General features: G+C 41.7%; 3 protein-coding genes across 4 annotated transcripts; 1 reads left to right on the top strand and 2 right to left on the bottom strand.

Annotated features, from left to right (window-relative positions):
- Positions 1-94: 94 nt before the first annotated feature.
- Positions 95-15,808, bottom strand: prim2 (DNA primase subunit 2). The gene is made up of 14 exons (XM_037465511.2): positions 15,654-15,808; positions 14,726-14,875; positions 14,467-14,579; positions 13,619-13,713; positions 13,410-13,530; positions 12,655-12,750; positions 11,888-12,025; positions 9,467-9,534; positions 8,197-8,269; positions 7,836-8,021; positions 3,452-3,578; positions 3,109-3,191; positions 2,127-2,195; positions 95-970 (listed from the first exon to the last, which is right to left on the bottom strand). Exons 2-14 carry the CDS (start codon positions 14,868-14,870, stop codon positions 734-736), a joined length of 1,551 nt encoding a protein of 516 aa, XP_037321408.2. The 5' UTR covers positions 14,871-14,875; positions 15,654-15,808; the 3' UTR covers positions 95-733.
- Positions 15,809-16,576: 768 nt separating this feature from the next.
- rab23 (RAB23, member RAS oncogene family) lies at positions 16,577-21,784 on the top strand. Of its 2 annotated transcripts, none has more exons than XM_037465546.2 (7): positions 16,577-16,988; positions 18,407-18,605; positions 18,686-18,771; positions 18,950-19,106; positions 19,230-19,312; positions 19,393-19,485; positions 19,601-21,784. In XM_037465546.2, exons 2-7 carry the CDS (start codon positions 18,451-18,453, stop codon positions 19,735-19,737), a joined length of 711 nt encoding a protein of 236 aa, XP_037321443.1. In that variant the 5' UTR covers positions 16,577-16,988; positions 18,407-18,450; the 3' UTR covers positions 19,738-21,784. The 2 variants fall into 2 exon arrangements, with proteins under 2 accessions (XP_037321443.1, XP_037321442.2); XM_037465545.2 differs by having other exon boundaries at positions 18,375-18,605.
- A 480-nt stretch (positions 21,785-22,264) lies between these two features.
- On the bottom strand, positions 22,265-24,165 carry bag2 (BCL2 associated athanogene 2). The gene is made up of 3 exons (XM_037465548.2): positions 23,890-24,165; positions 23,539-23,648; positions 22,265-23,012 (listed from the first exon to the last, which is right to left on the bottom strand). Exons 1-3 carry the CDS (start codon positions 24,009-24,011, stop codon positions 22,618-22,620), a joined length of 627 nt encoding a protein of 208 aa, XP_037321445.2. The 5' UTR covers positions 24,012-24,165; the 3' UTR covers positions 22,265-22,617.
- Positions 24,166-24,716: the final 551 nt, after the last annotated feature.

The raw sequence follows: 24,716 nt of genomic DNA, 5'->3' as shown, positions 1-24,716 counted from the left end.
AGACCTAGTTTAATTCCAGCTACGAGCAGCTCTGGTGCGGGCCGCGTGTTTGCTGACGGACGTTACAACCATGAACCATGTGTGAGTGCGTGTCAGAGCCTTTAAAACAGGCCCAACAACATGTGCACATTTATTTTTTAGAATTTGACTTCAAATTAATGTATTCCCTTGACCTAGTGAAAAAACACTTCTATTCGTGTAATTCAAGGCCGATTAGATTAGAGGAGAAGCCTGCGCTGTCACTCTGGTGGAAGAAGTTCTTGACTCGAGGACGTTTTAAACAACTTTGCGCAACATGAGACAATATTCCAAAGAGGCACAATATAACTAAAAAAAAAGTTTATTTTTATCCATCCTCCTGCCAGCAAATACAATGACCTTGTTTCTGAGACCTGTGGGTAATATTCTAGTCATCACACCCAACAACGGCATCCCTGCGAGACTGGAAATAAGCCATGAGTCCAGACTAGTGTTGAAAGAATAAAGGAAAAGCAGAGAAACTTTTTTAAACCAGAAAAAAAGAAAAATACTATGTCACTTGCATAAAAAAATGACAATAGAGAACTTTGTTCTGACGTTGAAGTTTGATTTCAATACAAATGTCAAATAGAAAAATGTCCACTTTGATTCTGAAGGTCATGTAGAGTCACTAAAGAGTCAGCTGAAAATAGATTATGTACCCCCCCCTGCAATGACAGACGCCGCCCCCCCCCCCAAAAAGCAGAAAAAGAAATCAGGCATCTTGAAAGTAGGAGTCCAGGTCCTCCGTCATCTCCACCACACCTTTGGAGGCGTCGGCTGCGGCCTCCTGAGTCGCCGCCGATCCTCTGGTGGCCGGATTTTCCTGCGACCTTTGTGCAGCGTCCACCTCGCGCTTTATTTCCTTGCCGCCTCCTCCTCCTCCTAAAGCTTTCTGACTCTCTATAAAGTACTGGTTGGGGTGATTGAGCGAGAAATTGGCGTCCTCAATCTGCTCGGTGAAATGGAGAAAACACAGCAGAGGACAAGAGAAAATAAGAAGAGCGCTGTTAGTTTTCACAGCAGCAGCAGGTTGAGAACACATTGATCGATTGGTTTAATGTTGTGTCATCTAAGTGATGGTGATGTAACATCTGCTTCATTGAGAGGCAATGTGGAATGCTTTGCTAATTTATTAATCATTATTATTATTGAGAACAGCAGGCTTTCGTGACTAAATTAGTGTTCTAATTTAGTGAAAAGATTAAATGCCCTTTCAGGAAATAAAAATGTCACAATCCTTCATGAGGAGTAAAAACCTATGAATCAATTAACAAGTTCAAGTTCTTTTGGAAAAAATGTTTTCAAAATGATTAAATGTCAGTAAGTACTTTAAATGACTACAATGATTTGTACAAAACGGCATCAGCATCCTTCATTTGCTAAATGAAGTTTAGGTAGCAGTCATTTTGCTTTGCTGTTCCAGACTGTTGAATCACTAAAAACAATTCTTTACCAAATATAGATGTGATTTGTTTTCAGGGCAATTATGTGTGGATTTGACTACTTTCTATAGAAGTAAGATAACGTATCTGCGTAGGGCCTAATGGGCTGGTGATCAATACATTATTATAAAAAGACATAATTAACCGTTGTAGTGTTCAGTGAGATTTGTGTGTCAGCATAATGCTTTTCTCTGTGCATGAACAGCATTCATCAGCGTATTGGACGGTTTGTAGATGTTGATCTTTGTAAAACTTGCCAATGGCACATTTTTCAGCAGTTTACACAGAACCGTTCCAAGTGACTGCGTGCGTTTGGGTGTGAAAATAACATCAGCTGAAAGTCACTGCGTTTATGGTCACGAGCAATTGTGCTTTGAGTTTCAGACCGTGGTTCCTTTTCCGATTTCGTGCTCCTCTTAAACGAGGACCTTGAGTGTGACTGAAAGGGATGACGACTCAGGAACCCAAACTAAAACAGATGAAATGATAAGAGAAGTGTCCATGGGGGCCTAAAAAGATATAAATGCTATAATAACCCAATGAAAACATCTGAGGATGGAGAGGAGGACAGCTCTCTTTGCAGGGGATGGAAGGAGCAGACGCCCGTCCACATGACACCGGTAGCCCCTCTCACACCCTGCTTCCAATTAAATCGGCACTTACATTGTGAGTCAGCTCAAAGTACTTCTGGCAGGCCAGCTGAAAGTGCATCCCTTTAACCAGCTCCAAGATCTGCAACAAAAAAAGAGTAGATTGTAGAAGAAGAAACTGGTTTATACAGGAATAATTTCTCTTAGACCGTCAAACCTTACAGAGTGCGTTTACAGAAGATAATGTCATTGCAGCCCCGTATTCAAAATTGTTTTCATTGGCTTTTGGTCAACAACATGAATCATAATGACAGCAGTGAATTCGTCCTTCAAGAGATCATTGCAAATGCAATGAAAACAGATCACAGGCTTATTTGGGCTACTTGAGACATTCATGCTCCGATCAAATTTTGTAGAACTGCCGTTGGCGACAACTTTTATATTCAATTTTGTGATGTCCTCTTTTTCCCCTTTAACTCTACCAAGCTGAAAACAGATGGTGAAAGGAAATATTTTGAAGCCCGGGCCTTGGCTTCTTCACGTAAGAACTCTCACAATCTGGCAAGTTCAGGGAAACTCACCTGCTAACATGTCAAATCCGAAGCGTCTTCAGCATTCACTACGAGCAGGAAGACTTCCGTGGAATCTGCTTTTATTCTTTCGTTATTCTATATTACTGCTGCAAACATGCTCAACACCGGGACTGGTCTTAGATAACTGATGAGACATACTTCATGCAGTTTTATTATCCAATGGAAGACCAGGAGGATTTGCATATGAAACTCAAATAAATTAATGAAAAGGGGGCCCTAGCCGAAAAATACAAATTCAGATAAAAAGGTGTTTGGGGGGAATTTGACCTTTTCCCAACTTATCCTTTTGTCCGAATCTAATAAATGCCTTAGGAGATATGGCATGTGTTAATGCCTTTATTAACACACATCTTTTTATAAACCCGTTGCAAAAAATCAAGTCATAGTTGCAGAGAAGCATATAGTGATGGCTGGAGGCCTGCCGGCCCATGAGAAGCCCACACTAGACGGGACAGCACCCACCTGACTGATCCCACTGGCAGAAACTTTGTAGAACTGAAGCTTCTGCTTCAGCAGATCGGGGTCACTGTGACGGAAAGGACAGCCTACAAACATGAAATTAAAGTGTATTAAAATAAATGAAGACATAAATCCACAGTTGACGCGTTATATTGCTTGTTTCACTGATGGGGAGGGGAGTGAAAAGGTCCGTCATTAAAAATATCTGCATTTAAAGCGTCCCGTGGAATCTCCACCGTCGGTTTTGTCAGTTTCCAAGCTAAGTACTTAAACTAAAACGCCTGATAATGGGAGACGAGTGGCTCATCACACGGGTAATGGCTTCTTGCAACAGTCATCAACTCACCGTGATGGTCTCCTTGGCTGGGTGGGTTTGATAAAATCACCTTCATGCAACTGTAGGGGGTGTAGTCCGTTCGCTTGCCTTCTTTGCCAAACATGTGGCGGACGCTGTAGGCATATGCTTTGTCAAACTACGGAGACGAAGGGAAGCGGGAGGAGAGGAGGGAAAGGCATTAGCGAGGATGAGAGTGTAAGAGGGACAAGGTTGGGGTGAAGAGAGACATTGTCGTACATCATGTCCGTTCTGACAGGCTGTTTTGCTCGATGAAATATGGAGCTATTAGAGAGAACCTGCTGTACAGGTGTCGTCACACTCGAGATAGCTGAATTATGGATATTCTGTCCCCTTTAATTGCTTTTGACCCTTGTCCCGTTGAGTTCTTTGATACAATATGAGGTTGTTTTAAATTAGAAAGAAACGCAGGACCTCCTAACACCACGCAGCCATGCCCCTGCTATTTCTACCTCATCTTTGGAGGTAATCTATTGAGAGGATCTTCATTTGAAACGCGTTGCCTAGGAAAGGGTTGAAAGTTGTACGTAGCTGTAGCTGCTGGGTACAATAAACCCGTGTAAAGCGGAGGACACATGTCACATTTCAGAGTTTCCCCCGAAGAAATTTCCATCTAACTTTTTAACCGGGGATTCCATTTAGTGATCTGCCTCGGGCCGAGGAACACACAATCCAATGAGTCACAAAAGGGAATGAAAGAAATGGAAACAGATTTCACAAGGGTCTGTTTCAGTAATGTAAGCCACTATTTCCTTGCCCATTGCAATATTTTATGGCCCATTGGAGGGTGGGGCAGATCTTTTTGGTGCAGGACCCACTATCTTGATCTCAGTCAAACGATGCATGTGGCAGATTTTATAGCAGGAGAAAAAAAAGATTAGAGTCTCTGAAAAAGAAAAAAAGTCGAGGATCCCGGGTAATTGTTTAAATTAACTTTAAGCTGCCACATCGTCACAACATCGTCTGAACAGTCGGTTGTTCCAAAACAAAAGAAATCCCTTCATACTTTTTCATGTGGGTCAGTGAACTTTTTATATTTGCAGAGCTCCTGTGCAGCCATTAAAACTGATTAACAGGGACCCTGCCTTTCAAAACCCAACAGTAAAATGCAAACAGAGTTCTTCGACAGCAGTGCAGCAGAACACTGTCGCCATGACGGCTGCCATCATCACACGTAAATGTTGCAATAAAACCCTTGAACTTGCCAATGTGACAAGCTGCAGCGGCAATTCACAGATCCATAAAGTCTTCTTGAAGTACAATACATCAAATATTAATTATGTGGAGCGTCGGAGGATTCAGGGGGCTGTTTTCTGATTTAAGAGCCCCCTACTCTATTAAAACTCCTCCTGGAACTCCACTGGCACTAAAGAGTGTAATGTATAATGTGAAATAATTAGGGCATGAAAAGTGATACTAAGAAATGATAAACTAAACTCTCACTTCCTTCAGTATTTTTTTTTTTTGCTGGAGATTAAAGACGTAGTTTCACATGAGGAGATTATCGAAAACTCTTTCTTAAATCCTGAGAAACCCAGAAATAGATCACAGACATAACCGTTTTTTGCCATATCCTACAGACATTTGATTTGTCCTCAAAAACTCTATTCGGGATGCCTCTCAGAATCAGACGACGTACAAAGCAGCTCGCAGTTTGTTCACAACTCGCCCCGAATGCAACCCCTTCAAATACAATTTCCAACCGCGGTCCTAAACTTGAGCCCACATTTCAGATAATCCTGGATATACTCTCACACAGCTGACCTCCATACTGGGGGAATTTAGAAAAATGACGGGAGAGAGTCTAAACACGAGCACAAAGCGGCATTAAAAAAAGTAGCGCTCTTCTGGTGTACATCTTCGCTCATGGGGCTTCATCACTGCAACATTCCCCCCCCCGGGGACACATTCACAAAAACCTGAGGCTATGGAGACAGAGAAATAGGACACAATCAAAAGGATTACGTACGTGAGTGTGTGCATGTGTGTGTGTGTGTGTGTGTGTGTGTGTGCACTTGGCATGGCTTCTTAGGCTCAGTCAGTCCATAGTGACTGAGGAGCCTGCAGCTCCAATTCCACTTATATGTAATAAAATGAGTCACATTTTATTATCTGCACTCGGGGCTTTTTCTGAACCCCCCAAAAACAAGAACGAGGTGAGGGACTAGAAAGTGTGCTCAAATTCAGACGATGGATTTTAAAGAAAAGACACAGGAAACTTAAAAAAAATAATAAATAGACATAGACGTTCGCAACACAAAAGGGAGATATTTAAGGGCAACGGAGACAAATTTGAACTGCTGAGTCTGTAAAACACAGAAGGAGGCCTGTGCATCCCACCCAGTAGAAATATAAAAAATAGAACAAATATAACATGTGCAAGTTAGACCTGTTGTTGTGAAACTAGAGTACAGCTTTAGCATCATCCCCAATGAATATCCCCATCCTAATGGGAGCATGCTGGCAGTATTGAGTTAACAATGTTGTTGAGTACTTTTTGGCCTTTCTAAAAAGGGCAAAAGAACAGAGGAACAGGCTCTCCTTTCTGTCTTTAAGGAAGCATTAAAAAAACGGTGTACTTCTGTAACCAAACTTTAGAGCAGTTAATATAAATCATCTAAAAAAACTTCCATTGTTGAAAAAGACCCCAGGGCAAAGCTAGAAAAATGGTGCCAGTTTGTAGAAATGAATAAACTGTAAAACAAGCAGTTCCAAAGCAGTCCAACCCAAAGGGCAACACAACACACTGACATGTGATCCAAACACACCCTCTTCTAAATGAAAAGGCAAACTTCTGTGGCATTTTTTTTTTTTTTTTTAAATCGAGTAGATCAAGTTGATTTCATCAATCGCCCCCAGTCTAATATTACACCCCCTCTTCCTCCAGGCCTCTCTCGGGCGTTGCTGCCTCCCATCGCGTTCCTCGGTTCCTGGCGCATACTAACGAGCCGGCTTTGTGCAGCGCGGCACAAAGCGAAGCCCCTGACTTAGCGCATACATCACGGTGAGAGCTGCAATCGGTCACCAGCGTTCCGCTGCTCGTCACGCCCTCCGCTGCAGCTCGTACGCGGCAGCCACGCAGAGGTGGGGCGCCAGAGAGGGAGGCAGCGTGGACTAAATCTCCTCTGGTTGCCATGAGGCTCTCACTGAGGGGGCCCATCAGCCGACTGGAGGAATGAAGGAATGAAGGCCCGATGGAGTAAGTCTAGAAAGGGACTCATCAGTGACAAAGCTGGACAAAAGGGAGATGGGGAATCTTCCAGCTAAAAACCGTACAGAAGGACTGTGTATCTTTGTGCATCAGATTGTGGTCATTATTCTATGCGTCTTCACATTATAACTAGGATCTCTCACCAGGATGCCAGGACACTTTGTCTGGCTGATGCAACACAGGTCGCCGGACTGGAAAGAGTGCAGACCGCCTGGGGTGACATGGCCGCTATGTGATCTACTACTACTACAAATAATTATCTAAAAGACAACACGGCTCGGGGATCAAGGCCCACTGCACACAATGCTGAGCCAGATTACTGCACTGGATCTCTTTAACTCAAAATTAAACCATGCCTTGGCATTCACCTCACACCCTGTGGATACTGCATCTTTTGATAAGCACACAAAACAAAACACACTGTGCGTTTGCGTGTGTGTGTGTGTGTGTGTGTTTTTAACACAGGATGGAATTCTGTTTTATCGGATCTGTTCCATCGGGTGGAGTATCCATCAGTCATTCCTGACTCCTATTTACATAAAGAGAAGTGATTCTCTACATGCAAAACAAATTACCTTACTGTGTTGCTCTCTTTTTTTGAGAGACACAATATGTGAAAACACTTGAGTCTTTATTAGGACTGAGTGCATGCACATAGTGCTGCCAGGGGAAGCTGGTGACGGTCACTTCATCACAAATAAAACCAAACTATCTATTGAAGTGTGGAACAGCTCTGCAAAGGGTGAGGGTCCTAAATTCCACTCATCTGGTGTTCATAAAAAAGCATAAACTTTTTTTTTAAATAACTGGAAAAAAAGTTTTATTGGATTGTACCTAAAAAAATGTTTTTTAAAAGATGTAAGGTTAGTAGATAAGATTCCCCCTGGAGATATGTTCTTTTTTAACTAGTGCATTTTGAGCATGGGATGAGGTCGCAGTGAGCACTAAGCTCACGGCAGAGATGGGGACTCGAGTTTGAGACTCGGACTTGAGTGCGACTCGAGTCGCACACACATCCGTCCTCGAAAGACTTCAGACTCGACTCGAGCTTTGGGACTCGTGAGCATCTCTGGCTCACGGCCCTACGAAGCTGCACAGTTTGGGCTGTTTAACCTGACAAAAACAATAACCTAAAACACACCACAGCATTCATGTCTTCCTTACCTTGTCCGCATCCACTTTTCCTCTTATGAACTCTGACCTCCAGAACTGCAGCGCTTGCTCCAGGGAGAGGCCGATGCCTTTGAGGAAGAGGCCGTACTGCATGCGCCCCCCGTGGCGGAGGTGGTGGTTCTCCCTGAGGGACTGGTGGAGCTGCCTCATGCAGAGCGGGAAGGACTTCCCTGAAAGCTGGTGGCAGACATTAACCAATGACTACCATACACATATGGACTTTCTATGGGGTACATTAACTCTAAAGTGGCACTAAATACACTTTATTTTCATTTTCAGCTCTGTGGCAGCAGATAAACAAACCATATAATAGAGCTTCACATTCCGGGAGTAGATGGTGAATGAAACTTACTGAATCAATTTGATCCAAGGAAATTTTCCCAACATTCTTTTGGATGCTGTAATCCTGTCCCACATAGGCGTGACTAAAACAGGAAGGCATGGATAAAAAAAGACCAGAACTGTTACAAGTATAACTGCTTTAAAAGCAATAAGGGTTGTCACAAATTCTCATATTAGTTGAATCTGTGTTTTCAAAATAAATGTCGAACCGCTGCGCTGCAATTCGGGAGACTTTTAAATCGATGACTTTGGCAACCCGTCGAGTCCTATACTAAAGTGCTTTGCATTACCTTGTGCTCCTCCTACTAAAGAGATTACCGACCTGCCCACTAATCTAAAATATTCTGCCCACTAATCCCCGTCAACAATCAGGCAACTTAACTTCTTCCACCCGTGTATATTCATATTCTCACTTTCATCTAAAAGGAAGATAAAAACTCACTTTGTTCTGAGCAGCCCTCCTTTGCCATTGAAGTAGAACTTAACGCTGCTGCGATTAATCCTCTATTTAACCCAAACTTGAGTGCTTTTGCTGAACGGTAACATAAGCATCTTTAGGCCTGGACCCCATATTCCCATGTCTTTGTGGCTAGCGGGAATCCAACTCTTTAAATCGGGCCCAGCTTTGAGCGAGAATGCTGCAGACAGCACACACAAAACTGTAATCCATCCTGGCAACAGGGCACCATCTATGCACAAAACAACCAATAATAAATAATACCCAAGCAGAAAGGTATGTCTCCGTTTCCCTAGTTTGGTCAAGCTGAGCCTCTAAGTGGCAAAATGAAGCACATTTAGAGGATGTAAATTGATTGGCAGATTCATTGTTTTATCCAACATGATAATGCCTTTCTTGTTGATGTGCTAAACTTTAAATATTGCAACTGAGGACTGATAAAGATGGGAGTTTTAGTATTTAGATGACGCACCGACCTTTACCCTAGCCCTCCAACATGCCAAGATAGAACCGCTTTAATGCAACCATTTGTGTCTGAGAAAAACAAATTGAGTTTTGTCCGCTTTACGTTTATCACAGTACGACTTTAACAGGCATCCAAACGATATTGACAAACATACAGCGCATGAGAAGTTGTAGGAAAACCTATGTGCCTTTTGTATAGTGTTAATTACAACATTACAATCTGCCCTTGTTGGTTTTACTCACACTGGCAAATCGTTCTTAAAATGAATCCTGCTAAATCTCTTCTTCTTTCTCCCCACGCCCCAAATGCAGACCTGACAAAGTGGCAGCAAAGTTCTTTAATCCCGCTGCTGCTTACCTGAGGTGGTTGAGGAGCGGTTGGAGGCGTTCATCTGAATGCACTGCTGGTAGCGAGCGGGCCGTCAACTGCGAGTGAGATGGACGTCACATGAGTGATGGTGAACAGTGCAAACACAGCGAGGCAAGTGCAAGAGTGAAGAGCTTCACAGAACAAAACATCTGCATCCACCCTGATTCTTCTTGTCTCAGACTGAAGACAAAGAGCTTTTCAGCCGAGTCTGACTGAATGTACATCCCTCCCAAACACAAGGAGCATGAGTCCATGTCAACGACTGCCTTGCACATACACAAAAAAAGGCTTTCTGTGGTTTTCTGCTGAGATGAACAGCCAAACAATAACGAGTGATACGGAGAAGCAGCTTTCAATTTCATGCCTTCCTAATGACACATTTACAGAAATGTCCCCTGGTCGTCCCCAGTGTGGGTAAATAACCATTATAGTAAAACACAAAGCAGTCACACTGGCACAGTTGCAAGCAAAATTGTTTTGGACCACTATTCCATCCCAACAGTTAGTGGTCCGGATAATTAACAGGAAATGCGAGCATGGCAGAACTGGACAGAGTTGCTGTTTTATTGTTTTTTTCCCCCCTCTTGTAATTTGGAAAGGACCATCCTGCTGTGTTAAAACAAATCAAGTGCATGCCAACGTGAATACAGAGGCACTGAGGTTCTATGCTACACAGAGGACAAACCAACATTTGTTATTACAGAATTTGGACACTAGATTGGAATCTACAGCCACTTTATGGTTTAGAAGAGATACCTTTCAGTTAGAACGGCACAATCTGCCATCGTTACTTTAGCGTGCATTTTAAGATCAGTATAGTTAGTTTAGAAACGTCTCACAATACACTATTGTGTAATTATATCAATCAAGCATATCCAAAATTACGAGTGACGAGTGCTCCAATTTGATCGCTGGCTAAACAGAAGCTCCTCTTTGTCATGAACACAGGTAAAAAAGACACTGATTCAAAGTGACTACAGAGTTAAATACAAATGGTCGAAAACAAAAACAACAAACAGACAAAAATGCTTCTTTGTTCAAACTGCCAAATATTCTTCAAAGAACAAAGCACTCTCGCTTCTGAGGTAGACTCAAACCGCTGCTTTGGAAAGGCATGGAGACCCTTTTGAGAACATAATGGCACACATTAGAAACACTGTCACCGTTCCATAGCTCGCCCACTTGAGAGCGTACGAGGCACAAATCATTAAAAAATAGAAATCAATGGCACTACGAGTCAGGGCTGTTTGTACTGAAAACAGGATTGAATCATTGGTTCTAGTATTAGTTTTAGAATCTTATAATCCATACTATATTGCCAAATAGGGTCTGCGTTATCGGGTCTAATATTTATGGCTGTTTAACAACCAAAAATGATAAGAGACAGGTGCACACTATTATGCCAACGCTGATCCCTCATGTTGATCTGATGCTTTCTCCACCGTAAAAAATGGAAATTCTAAAAAGCTGTTTCCTGAATGCAGTTTCCTTCAGAGACCCAGGTATATTTTATACCTCTTATCATTTTGGTGAATCAGATCGACTAAACCCGATCCTCCCTTTGCCACCATCAACATTCAACACCTTATGTCAATTGGGAAGGTCAAGATTCAAATCAGAACATGACTGATCTGCAAGACGTTAAATGGCCATTTTGTGTCCTTTGTGTGTGTGTGTTGCATTTAGGGGAGATTTCTTCCATGTCATAAACCTTTCGTGCCACTGCTCGTGCCTGTTGCCTAGTCAGGATGCAAATAGATCTTGGTTGTCTCCTCACATGTTTCATGAAGAAAGCCTCTGGACATGGAAACACAGAGTTCCATGTCCCTCAAGGCTCTAAATGCCATGCGCAAACATGCTGGTATTGTGCCATCACAGACCCCCCCTTTCACAGCCTTTAGAAGCACATCCCGCCCGCGGGGATAATGAGCCCTTTCATTCTAGCTGTCGCCATGTCACATGTGTGCAAATGTATTTCCCCCCCTATTTGAACCCTGCATTTTTTCAGTTCCCCCTCAGGGCACTGGAGGCAACTAGCACTGTTCCAACACATATCTATAAATCTATAGAAGATTGAAAAAATAAAAAAACATGCCTCAGTGTGATGAGAGTGGATTTCTGCAGTGACATTCAAATGGTGGGTTGTCAATTTGTTGTAAACAACATGAAAGCATAGATCCATCCAGTCACCTCTGGTCTAATGGTTAGGGGATATTGTCTGTGGGCCTTTTAGTGCAAATCGAGCGTAATTGAAATGCAGCGTGCATTCCTGGATTTGTTCCATCCCTTTATGACAAGCATAGCTATCGACCAAATTAAAGTGGTCAAACATAGACAAACAAATTCGTAGCTTTCTGTGATCTTATTATTAATTCTTTCTCAAACAACAAAGAGCTTGAAAACACTTACTGCTAGAGATTTAGATAGCCTTGTGCGGAAATCGTTGAGAACAATAGTGACAATGTCCATATGAGGGATGTACACGTAGCCGGCTTGGAGGTACACCTTCCTTGCTCGCACTAGATCCAGGGCGTCTTGAAATGGGACCTAGCAAATAAAACATATAGGTTAATATTTATTTTATATCAGGCCCATGTCCATCTGACCAAATATTGGCCCCAGATATACAAAAGCTGCAGAGTATGTCAACACGTCTGTGTTTTACTTTAACGTAATTAGGACAAGGTGTTATTTTTAAAAACAGACTGGGCAGTGCATTGTTCTTCTTCTCCACAAGTTATGAATAGTTGGGTTAACCTAATGAGAAGTGTATCTGTATCCCATTTTATCTGACAAAACTAGAGGAAAGCAGAAAAGCACTGCACTAATGTCATACACTCAAATCAGAAACAAAAAAAATCACACTGGATCTCTTGATAGTAAATGGAAGAATCACTTTGAATATAATTAAAGTAGGGTGGGGGATTTCTATCAAATTATCTGTTAAGATTAATAAAACAATAATTTATTAACATTCTGCCATTTCAAATACAAACCATTTATTTAAAATAACTAAGTCTGTTTTTTTCTTTCTTTATAGACTTAAAAATGTGTAATATAATGTACATGAAATGTGTAATGTGTAATATAATGTACATGAAAATGTGTGGGAATTCTCAACATTCAACATTCTTACTGGTTTAGTCGGACCGAAAGAAAGACAGAAAGCAACTCACTTTGTAGAATATCTCTTGCTCCACAGTGATTGCACTGACGGTGTAACTGGAGTTGATGAGTTTGTTCTTCAGACCGATCTTCTCCTCGACACTGATCTGAAACATTGTTGGTAAAAAATATTCATTTCAGGGAAGCGCTGTAGAGGCATCCCAAAATCAGTGTTGCACGGGAAGGCAGAGTTCATCCGATTAATGTGTTATTTCCTCCAGGCTTGAGAGATAATGTGTAGATGGATTGTTATTTTTCCTTAATATTCATCTCTCTTTCTTAAAACCTACCATAGTTTATTCCATAAATTTATATAAAGACCAACTTTAAAGTAGGAGACTAACTAAACACACTTAAGTGACTCATTATTACTACTGCAATTGTTAAAAAATACCATTTATGAACACTCATCATGTTTGACAAAAAAAAACATTTTCAACATTTGAATCACCAATGAAGGAAACCTATACGATACATGCTTTGTGTTAAATCAATTAAACAGCTCCATCTAGTGGAAATATAATTCAGAACAAATGTTACATTCCCTTTTCTTGGTTAGCTTCATTCTCTAGTTCTGAAGGTTTGTATAGATTTACAGTAGACATTATACACACTTGTAGATTGTATTGTTCTGATCCAGGTCCACAAATCTTTACATACATTCATCCAAGTAATATTCTAGCTTAATAGAGTTTAAAAAATGAACCTTCTGAGTTTAAGAACATTCTATAGTAATGTTCAAGTATTCAAACAAAGACATACTTACAGTGTCATATTGCAGATTATTTCTGTGAAGCAATTCAAGCTTTTGTTCTGAAGACAGGGCATTGAAGCGGTAGCGGAAAAGATCAACTTCCTGTTGTATAAACCACCGTCTCAGATCCTCCCTTTTCAATACAAATAGAAATAAACATTCATTCAGCAGCATTATAATTATTTTGTTATTACATTATATATTTGAAAACACAAACTCACGTTTGGCAGTAGGCGAGTCTTAGAATGAAGTGGGAGATATGGTCCTTTCTTCGTTTGTCATATTCACTTGGTCCAGCCAGAGCTTTTTTGTCATCCTTAATGGTTAAAAACAGGTCAAGTGATTTTAAATATAGATTTATTTTCCTTATTTACCTTACTACTTTTTCAGGATATTTAACTTGTTTGGTAACATCTTCATTGTTGGGGAACATTTCAGGGATAGATTTATTAAAGCGAGTTTTGAGGCTTTATATATACAACATGTATTCATTTCATGTTTACAATACCTGCATTCCATCTTCAAATTAGAGAAGGTTGTACAGCCATTGATGTCGATAATGTTTTCTTTTTTTCTTAATTTGAGTTATTCTTTGTTAATGCTATGCACTGATCAAGGAGTCATTTCCAGTTTAAGTGTTCTGTGACATAAAACTCAAAAGAGGGGGAGATGTCAGACAGGAGTCTAATACGCTCGCGCCTATAATGGCAGTTGTGTTATTCCTGTAAAGTGAGACCCACGGTGATCCATTAGACGTAACTAGGAAGCCTCTATTGCATTTATTTACTTGGCCTACCCACACAATAATTGAAATACACGTCTGTGTGATTGGTTTAGTGTACTAAATCTAAGCATCTAAGTGCAACTGAAGGCGCCCACAAATACAATGTAGTAGAAGCACATTTACCAGGCGCCTGTGTTCTCTTTTAAGCTTACAGTGAAAGTAATGAATTGGTTAACTGGCATGCAGAACTACCTTTACGATGAAGCTTTATTTCTTGACAGGTAGTAAATGTAGCACGGCTAAGGTGTAAAACTCTGATGTGTGTCATGCTAAAAGCATACTCACAGCGTCCGGTCTGTAAGGAAAGTTCAGCATTTTAGACTCAGCCCTCAGTTTATCGGAGTACTGACTGGACCCTTTCAGGTAGCTCACGCCCACATTTTCAACAGTCTTCAACACTGCGGGGGCATTAAAGCAAGGCGTTGTAAATATCAAGTCAAACACATTGAGAACGCGTTTCACATCAACTGCTTAGAAAGATTTGTCCGAGCTCAAAACAATCAACGCACACAGAACACACACACACAGTATAAGGACTTCTCACATTTCAGTCGATCCACAGCAAATGCCTCAAATTCAGCGAGAGAGATGTTTTCCAGAGGAGGCTCGCCGTAGAACTGCACAGGATGTCCATAGAGCTCCGTCTGAGGGTTGATGAGGAACTTCTTTCTTCTACTTAGAAACTGCATGGTCCCTGATGGTAAGAGAAAACAAAGATGTTTCCATCAGACAGTTGGCCACTGGTAGCCAGCATCCCGGCATATTTGAAGGTGGAGGACCCCCGATGTAGGAAGCACAACAGACCTGTGTGAGGTTCAATTAAAGGTTATACAAGTCATTCAGCTGGGTACCAGTTGGGAGAATAAATGAAAAGGATTGATTAGATTCTTGACGAGGTACCCCTGTCATTAATTACCAGTACATTGACCTATTTGGTCTGTAAAATGAGAGAGCCCATTTACACATTACTGCCTATTTGCTGTCACTGACACATTCCAAGAGGCAACATATTCAATTTAATTGGTTTTACTTTTTCCTGCAAAAACTTGCCTTTGAAAACTGCCTTCACTCAAATCAGAAAGGTACTTTAAGTTGTTACCATTCGACAGAGAAAAATCTGGCAAGTGAGGCAATATTGAGCCTACACGAAGGACACATAAATTGACACTAGCTTGCCATGGCCATAGCGGATGATGACACGTTATGGTTCTCACTTTGCATCTAAACAGCAAACACCGTATTAACGACACTTCACAGCCTGTGAAACAGAGAGTGTTTACAGCTAACTAACCAGGCCGTGTCGGTTAGTATGCTTTGCACTAACGTTACGTGAACTTAACTCACGCTAGCTAACGTTAACGGTGCTCAACGTCCCTCTGGTGCACAATGCTAGCTAACATTCAGCGGGCTTATCACGCGTTACACAGCACGTATCTGGGACAACATTTGAGATAATTTATTGTTCTTATTACCGAGAAGACGATGGGGGTGACTTCTTTTCTGCTCAATCCCGCCAAACAAAGTAGGCTGTTCAACGTTCGCGGGTAAATGATGACGCTGTTAGGAAAAACAGGAAGTGAAAACCTGTCGTCATGTGTGGGCGCTCGTTTAGTTTTGCCACCAGAACCGCTGTTTCATCCCGTTCAGTAGTGACTTCTACAACAAATAACACAGGAATAAATGTCACCCGTTTGTATGGTCACCGTCAGAGAGTTGTATAAAATATGTTGGAAATAAAACATGATTTTGGATTGAATTTTTGTTTTCTTTTCTCTATCGACTAATGTGCAACAAGAACTTTTCCAGGTGCATTTGTACAGCATAACAAACGCACCCAGAACACATATATAAACTAATGTATTACAATGTTTTCGTAGCCTTTATGTAATGAAACGCTCTCTGCAAAAAATCACAAGGATTGACTGATATCACATAACATTAACCCTAGCCCTAATAACTTTGGCAGGGAGCCGTCAAAGATCGAATAAATTAAAATAACTATTTTTTAAGTAGCTATTTCTAGGTTATATGTAATACGTAATACTACTCTTTGCAATTGCTCCATTTTGGAGTTTGGAGAAAATACCTGCATTTCTAACCTATACTTAATTAGAAATCAATATTTCTGAATAAGATATTAGATTAAGAACCATGACGAGCTTGATTTGGTTATATATAACAATACATATAGTACTTTAAAGTGCATTAACTTCACGTAAATATATATATAAATACAATGCTTTTACGCATGACTGCATTATTATTAAAAAATATGTATCCATTTGCATACTTGGTGCTACAGGTTAATGCATATTTTACACCAGCTGAGGCAGTAATGCGATGTTTGCCGATCGCCAAAAAAGCATCGAGCTGTAGTAGAAGAAGAAATTCTTGACACTGCTGCCTAGCAACAAACCTTCGCCAGTTAGCTTGGCTCGCTACTCTCATGCGCAACGCAGTTGGCGATGGCTTGCAAATAGATAGCGACGCCTTTTTCACCCCGTAAAAGTCACGGATTTTTTTTTTAGTTGTAGACAATGATTGAACTTTGCCTGCCACTTTGATGCGGAGAACATTCGACCCGTGCCGCCGTTAGCTGGTTAACGCTAGATATCATTTTTGGGCAAAGCAGAACGTTCTTTTCTCCTGAAAAAAAGTGGCTAACCATAGCTAGGTAACCTTAGCACCGGGGTGCTAGCGTCTCGCCACGGGGAAGAGAAGAGGAAACCCCGGAGATATGTGGTTGTGGTTTGATTAACTCGTCTGATGTTGGCGGCCACTGCATGAGTTGGAAAGTGCGTTTAAAGGTAAGCGATTGCCGCCTGTGTCCTTAATATAATTTCTCATCAGTACAGTCAATTCCTTCAGTCAGCTTTTAGGGTTAGCAGACTGTGAGAGCAGCTGCTTGGCACGTCGAGACTCTCCCATCCGCTATTCAACAAGTCATATTTTAAACAGGCCATAAGATTCTGATCTGAGGGAATAATGCAGAAATACACCTGCAGCAACAGTAAACCACAACAGAAAGTAGTACTTCTCACCTCATGGCATTACACTCACTTACTTGTATTCTTTCTGTGCTCTAAAGTAATAGCTTTAACGGCACCCAGCCTTTCGTAAAATAATTGTCAGTTCAGATGATTCCCAAAAGTTGACTGTTGTAGAATATCAGGCCCTTATCTCATGCATAATTATCTTGATTGCTCATTTAACAAAAATCAGAACTATCTAAATCGAATCCCATGTTTACATGTATCTCTTAACTCATTAACACATTGAGGTGCTTTCTGTTTATTTTAAGCCTCGCTTTGCCTGCACGTCGTACGGCTCAAATGCAGTTGATGAATAATCTCGTTGGCCGCCCTACATACTGTGACCTCCAATCTCGACAGGCTGTGGGACACGGTGGTCTCACCGTAGGTTGCCAGTATCCACTGGGAGCAGCTTTCCCACAATATTGTTTAGCATTGCACTCTGCAGCGACACACGCATAACTGTGGAGGGGCCAGTTGCTACGTGGAGTCTGCTGCTCTCTGCGCTAATGGATGGACAAACACACTGTGACTGGTGAATTTACAACAGTTAATTCAATGTGAGCGCACGTAACAGTTCAAAGGATAATCCCGGTCCATGCGTGTATGAAGCACTTCATTAGAGTGCCCTCCCTCACCAATCCAATCGTTGTGTGGATAGGCGGTAAATGTGACATTTGGCAGGCTAAGAGGAACATTGGATGCTTTTGGAGTTTGGACTGTTGACTAAACATTTATAGTCAGAGAATTTTCTAAGGCTCTACGTTGTCAAACCGCAGCAAAGGTTTTGCCGAAAAGCTCATCCAGTTGCTGTTAAATAATAAAAGCTAAAGCTTTACATGCAAGACATTCATTCTGGGAAAACTAACTAGTATTGGATAAGAAGCTTAGGCTTCATTGTGGCCAAAGTGACACCTTTAAGAGTTTTCTGCCTGATTTTTTTTCTTCTTTTTTTACTATAAGCTCTGTTTAGAAATTAAAAGGTTTCGGTCAAATTCTTGGACAGTGCAGAAAGTTTTTGAAAATAACCCAAACTTAACCATGGGGATGTTAAACCCCGTAGGAAGCTTATAGTCACTCTCAAGCTACTGTTCTGCTGGATGTGTTGGAGTATTTAAACACGTGTCACACATTAATGTTTGGTTTACGTTACACTTTCAGTTGGTCCATGTGTTTATGTCACGTTGCTGAAGCTACCCAGGCAGCAAACGGAGTGAAACGCCCCGACGTCCCCACCATGTTGGAGGAGGACATGGAAGTGGCCATCAAGGTGGTCGTGGTCGGCAACGGGGCCGTTGGCAAGTCCAGTATGATCCAACGCTACTGCAAGGGCGTCTTCACCAAGGACTACAAGAAGACCATCGGCGTGGACTTCCTGGAGAGGCAGATCATGTAAGCAGTAATGGGACATGAGGTTTACCTTCCTGTTTTCAAATACTGCCAAACATTGCAAGTTGTCCTCTTTGTTTCAGCGTTAACGACGAAGAGGTGCGACTAATGCTGTGGGACACGGCCGGGCAGGAGGAGTTTGACGCTATCACTAAGGCCTACTACCGTGGTAAGACAACCCACCCCCTCCCCCACACCGTGACAAATATAACCCCCCCCCCTACCTCCCCGAGGGCCGAGGTTCAGAGTTGATCCCTCACGGATTTGAACGTTTAATGGCACCGCTGACTTTTTAAGCCAAGAGGATCCAAAGATTGTAAACTCCAAACGGTTGTGTTGCATTCCAGGGGCCCAAGCATGTGTGCTGGTCTTCTCGACCACAGACCGGGAGTCGTTTCAGGCGATTGACAGCTGGAGGGAGAAGGTGGAGGCCGAGGTCGGAGATATTCCTACAGTCCTAGTGCAGAACAAGATTGACCTGCTGGAAGACACCGTTATAAAAAAGTAAGCAGCAGCTTAACTTCTATTATCTGAAGTCATACTCTTGAGCGGTAAAGCAGTTGAACGTCCAGGACAAGTTGTAACGTCTGTGATTGCGGATGGCGTCGCGTTTTACTTCCCCTGCAGCGAGGAGGCAGAAGCTTCGGCCAAAAGGCTCAAGCTGAGATTTTATCGAGCTTCAGTGAAAGAGGACCTCAACGTCAATGAGGGTAGGTAACCGAAGCCGTTATTCACGAGGAAGCGTGTCATTCGGGGTAATGCCAGTGTTGCATGCATGCTCTCTTTTTAGTGTTTAAGTACTTGGCTGAGAAGTATCTCCAGCGACTCAAACAGCAAACGGCAGAAGAGACCGAAGTGCTGCACTCAACAAGCAATAAAATAGGTGAGGGGGGTCTTTTTCTAAATCCTTTTTTTTTCTTTTTTTCTTTCAATTCATGTTACAGCTTAAGTTGTATTACAGTGCAGTGACATTACTCATGAACTTTGTTTCCTCAAAGGTGTTTTTAATACCACAACAAGTAGTCATGTTTGCAACCAGAACTCCAGCAACGGAAGAGAAATTATCACTTTGCGACCCAACAAACAACGGACCAAGAAGAGTAAAAATCCTTTTGGGAGCTGCAGCCTGCTGTAGATAAAATTAAAAAATAAATAAAAAGATCATTGTTGTGTTTTGTGGAGGTATCCCCTGAGATATCCTCCTCTCCACTACTTTAACAATCTGATGTTTAATCTGATGTGTCCTACGGTGTTTCTTCACATTTACTCCCTGTTGGTTCAGCCTAGGATCTTCATCAAAGATCTGCTCACAGAGCTTGTCCGTCCCTGTGGTCGCCTTAAGTAACACCACCACCAGCTGTAGCTACAGTACATGTATGTATTCGATACGACTGGACATACAATCCTCTCATTAGTCTATGGAACAGCAGACGTTGCACTCGTGTCCTGTGGAATTTCCTGTACAGGATTTTTGCAATCGCCCATCCCTGTGTTATTATGATATTTGAACTGTGCAATATGTTTGCATGTATTGTAGAAGATACATAGCTCATTTTGCACCATATTTTTTCCTTCAGCGCGACACGCTTCAAACTCTTCATACTCTTTATCGTGGACAAAACACTTTTGAATCCAGAGTTAATTCTCCGAGCAAAAGAAAAAGTATTTTTGTACCAAGTGTTGAGTGATATTTTCAGTCAAAATGTTGACATAGTGCCAAATGTCTTCTTTCTGAGCTGCAGTTAAATTTTAACACTACAGTGATGTGGATTTAACATTAAATGAATGGAATGTGCATATCTTTATAACCAAATATCAATAATTGTTGACTCAAAATAAATCGTCTACTTATACTCCACATTCACAGATCTGTTCATCCAATAATGTGTGCGACTTTTTGAGGTCAAACATTAATTGAAATCACCATCAGTTATTCTTTTTACTTTAGTTGTTGACATTTGAGGTATTCACTGTGCTTTCATTAGCTTTGGTAGAGCATAAAGGAACTCACTGGTAGTCCTCGGCGTATCTATGTATTCGGATAATGAGTTTCAATATATTTAAACATGGTGCAAGACTTTGTTTTTATGTTGTGGTTTTTGCTTCTGTAACATTATTCCTTTCTGTTTTGCAAACCTCATTCCTATGGAGAGTGTCTGTCCCTGTGGTGTGGAGCTTTTAGCTTGCAGGAATATTCAGTTTCTTCTCAAGACGTGAAAGTACAATCTTTTAGAAGGTACTAAAATATTCTGCAGATGAATTCTTAATACATCCAGCCTTGTTACAAATCTGTTGAGACACCAGTCTATTGAACACACACACACACAGATGTGGTAATATGGAAAGGTCTCAACATTTCCTTATCAGTAGTTTACCAGCTATTCTACATGCAGTTTCAATATGTAAGACCTCTGGGAATACATGTTTATGCACGTTTTTGTAATCCGTCTGAGGTTCAAACTAACTTTATTGTGTAAATCCCAACAGGTGCTTGAATTAGGTTGCAGTTATACCATTGATACTGAGATTGCACATTTCAAGCCTTTTCCTTCAGTTGTCGGTAAACTGTGTTGAAGAAAAAACAAAATGGTGGCAGAACCGTAATGCATGCAAGCCTTTTTTTCCACATCAGTGATTGTTCAACTTTGGCCCCAGAGCCACGAAGCCTTGTCCTCGTTTACATTTCCCCCCACTGACCATCAGTCAGCATTTTAATCCCTACTCTTGCTGTTGGCTTTTTTTATTCATATTGCCTGCACAGTGAATCTGTAAATACATGGAAGTACTTCCCACGGTCCTCTAATGTACAACATTGTGTTTGATTTGCCTTTTTACTTTTTGCCTAAATGGATTTAGCGCACTTTATCGTTAAGATGGCATAAGATCTTAAAGAACTGTAATTTAAGACTAACCATACTCATGTGCTGTCACTCAGGTGTCGTAATGATCTCTGTGTCTTACTGTAACTCTACTTTTTCACTCATTAAATTCACACATTTCAATCGACCAACCAATGTATGTATTCTTTCAGACTTACAAAATAACATTAATTGTTGTATTTTTCTTTTAACCAGTTAAAATAGATCTTGTGTACCACACAAATGTGCTTCTTATGTTATATTTGGAAAGGAAGGGAAATTGATGTTTATCTTGATTGAATCTCAATAAAACTTTACTTTGTTCTTGAGCATCCAGTGTGTAATTTCCAGTGACGATATCCCCCTTTAATGCAATCATTTAACCACAAATATGAAATAAATATGCTTAACTTTATTCCTGCAGAGGCTGGAAGTCAATAGTTGTTGTTGAAAGCTCCTGGAAAATCTAGTGAGAAGACTTAACAAGATATAAAACACATGGGGCTACAGCACTATGATATTATTACCCTGTTGACATTGTCATTTTGTCTGTAACCAGTAAATTATTGTTATGGGTCTTGGTTTAATGATATATGATACCAACAGAGCTCTTTCTGTGAAAACAGAATAATCTGCTTCATCGAGAATTTGTTCTTCACCATAATCTGACATTAAAACTGCGTTAGGCAAATAGGAACTCAACTCCACATCATTGTGTGATTAGTGTTGTGATTGTGGATGCAGCGCACATCCCAAAGTTGTATCATGTGCCCGAATTGTAAAGTGAGAGAGAAAAAAATAATAGATAGTTCAAAATGAATTTCATTGTTTTTCACACAGTGGATTTTATAATGAGCAGTGAGCAAACCTCCAATGGAGCACTCTGACATGTGTGCTGGTCTTACTTCAGTGCCCATGTGAACACACACTGCCTACTAGGCGTAGACATTACACAACCCATTATAAGGAAGCCGGTGTTGGATCATCTACCTTGATGGTACCCGGAGAATACTTATGTATGTTTGGCCTTATGGTTCAGCATCATTTCACCATAGTTGTATAAAGGGACTGGTCCTGCTGCGACATGTAGTCTCTATAAAGGTTACATGAACAGTTCTTGTTGGCAGGTTATATGGCACATTTTTGGGAGACAAGTCTTATTGGCAGCCATTTGATTTTGAGTCCTCCAGCTTTTGGTGATCCATGATCTTGATGTTCTTCTCGGCATTTTCAACGTTCCTCAACAAAGTCTCCAGGCGGCGCTTGATCTTCTTCTGGTCCTCCAGAGCGCAGCTGATCACGATGGCCTGAAACTTCTGGTCGATGGGGACGGGCGGCGCCTCGGTCACGCAGGCGGCGTGCACGGCCAGCAGCTGCTGCCGCCCGCTCTCCATGTCGTCCAGTAACTTCTTCACTATCCCGTCGATCACGGACGTGGCCTGGCGCAGCGCGTCCTCCTGCTGGGGGTTTCTGATCGTGCCCACGGAGATCTCCACGGACAGCGTGCGGCCCATTAGGCGGTTTGCTGTCAAAGTCAACTCTTCTCTTTCTCCTTGAAAAATAAAGAAAGAAACCCAAAGGTGAACTAGATTATGATGTGGGGACAAACCAAGACTTTAGAATTTTACTACTTCTTCATTTCTTTTTTTTGAGCAAGTGAAAATAATAAAGTTAAAGAGGAGATAAATCTCGCATTAGATTGCACCGGTTTGTTCAGTAGTGTCGCTTTGCATTGTTACTACTGCTTTGTATGGTGGTGGACACACTTAATATAGGAAATATTTGATTATTTAGATGTACCCTTCGTAGCCATCCAGCATTATTACAAACTAATGAACTTGGACATTCTCTTTTGTTGGGTGGGGTGAAAAAACATCACGTTTCCTCCGGATGTTCTTGAACATCACCACCCAACTCCAGCATAATATCCAAAGCGTGACCTCATCGGATCACAATGTCACAGTGAAAACAGAGCAGCTGCACAACAAATGACTAAAAAAAACAGTCGAGTACAACAGTGAAACAGGGTCGATCCGACTCTGTGATAGGGTCGGGATTAGGGTGCAGTCGGGCCTTACCAGCAGAGATGTTTCGCAGTTCCTGTCCCTGCTGAATGGACTGGATCATTTCCAGGATGAACTCCCTCTCCGCCTCCATGGACGCGGCGGTCTCGCGTAAAGCCTCCACCCTGACGGACAGACAGCGACGCGTCACCACTACAACATCTGGCCGAACACCAGCCAAAGTGCTATTTTACCACAATCACACTGAGCCCACTTAGTGTATTTGAACAACAACAACAACAACCAAAACAAACACGCGGTTGTCCGCGTCTTCTTTCTCTCTCCTCTGGTCAGTTACACGTTTCTCATCACAACACACAACGTAACGATAATGCCTCCAGCGGGGCCTCGTTGTTTCAACTGCACCTGATTTCCAGCTGATCCAAACTTTCCAGGAGTTGTCCGGAGCGATCTGCCATGGACATGGTCCTGCTGAACTTGCTGCACGCCGCTTCGTTCATTTTCGCCTGTATTTTCGCCTGAGCCATGACGGAGGAGGACTTGTTGGGATTTGTGTTGTTAACGAATCGATCCGGGGAGGAATCTCAGAGAGAGAGAGAGAGCGGTCCACGCTGTGCGGCTGACTGCGGTCCACAGGGAACATTTCCTAACATGGGCTGGGGCTTCCTTCGCTCTGGTCCTAACAGAAGATTCTCGAGAAGCACTGGACAGTTTCCCAAAATGCGGTCCGAGGACCGTTACGGGTCGCTGAAAGGCGTCGGTGGGGCCCAATGAATATTTTGATTAAACTGATCTCAGGCAGTTTGGGATTTGTTTTTTGCTATTTTTTTATATTCGAGCAATACTTGTATGACAATTTTCCCTAAAATGGATACTAGAATTTTTAGAAATCTCAGTGGACTTTGTTTTAAATGGTGAATTTTTAACCCAGATGGCAGGAGAAGAAACAAATGTCAGAAAAAGGCATCAGACACATAAAAACCCAATCATAAAGACCAGATGAAGTCTTCTGTGTGTACTGCGAATGTGGGCATTTGGCATTAATCCGGGTTAATGTCCATCGTATCACAGAGCCGTCAGCCTAAACATGAGTTTCAATATTCTCTGCATATTGATCTCTCGAAACATTTTTGTAGTTGGAATTTCCATCAACAACTAGAACTTATGAAAGAATGTATATTAGAAATAAATGAATAAACCCAGCTCAATCTGCCATGTTCTGCACAATTGAA

This window comes from Pungitius pungitius, chromosome 13 (assembly GCF_949316345.1).
Source record: "Pungitius pungitius chromosome 13, fPunPun2.1, whole genome shotgun sequence".
Taxonomy (NCBI): Eukaryota; Metazoa; Chordata; class Actinopteri; order Perciformes; family Gasterosteidae; genus Pungitius; species Pungitius pungitius.
The sequence above is the reverse complement of the archived record's forward strand: the minus strand, read 5'-3'. Positions and strand labels throughout refer to the sequence as shown.

What these genes read in the sequence shown, in the direction of transcription:
- prim2 (XM_037465511.2), bottom strand. Translation starts at nt 14,870, where the DNA reads ATGCAGTTTCTAAGTAGAAGAAAGAAGTTCCTCATCAACCCTCAGACG. An exon ending in AGACTCGCCTACTGCCAAAC is followed by an intron (nt 13,531 to 13,618) that starts GTGAGTTTGTGT and finishes TGTATTGAAAAG; the next exon opens with GGAGGATCTGAGACGGTGGT. An exon ending in ATAATCTGCAATATGACACT is followed by an intron (nt 12,751 to 13,409) that starts GTAAGTATGTCT and finishes ACAATGTTTCAG; the next exon opens with ATCAGTGTCGAGGAGAAGAT.
- rab23 (XM_037465545.2), top strand. Translation starts at nt 18,382, where the DNA reads ATGTGTTTATGTCACGTTGCTGAAGCTACCCAGGCAGCAAACGGAGTG. An exon ending in CACTAAGGCCTACTACCGTG is followed by an intron (nt 18,772 to 18,949) that starts GTAAGACAACCC and finishes GTTGCATTCCAG; the next exon opens with GGGCCCAAGCATGTGTGCTG. An exon ending in CTCAACAAGCAATAAAATAG is followed by an intron (nt 19,486 to 19,600) that starts GTGAGGGGGGTC and finishes GTTTCCTCAAAG; the next exon opens with GTGTTTTTAATACCACAACA.
- bag2 (XM_037465548.2), bottom strand. Translation starts at nt 24,011, where the DNA reads ATGGCTCAGGCGAAAATACAGGCGAAAATGAACGAAGCGGCGTGCAGC. An exon ending in TTGGATCAGCTGGAAATCAG is followed by an intron (nt 23,649 to 23,889) that starts GTGCAGTTGAAA and finishes TCTGTCCGTCAG; the next exon opens with GGTGGAGGCTTTACGCGAGA. An exon ending in ACTGCGAAACATCTCTGCTG is followed by an intron (nt 23,013 to 23,538) that starts GTAAGGCCCGAC and finishes TTATTTTTCAAG; the next exon opens with GAGAAAGAGAAGAGTTGACT.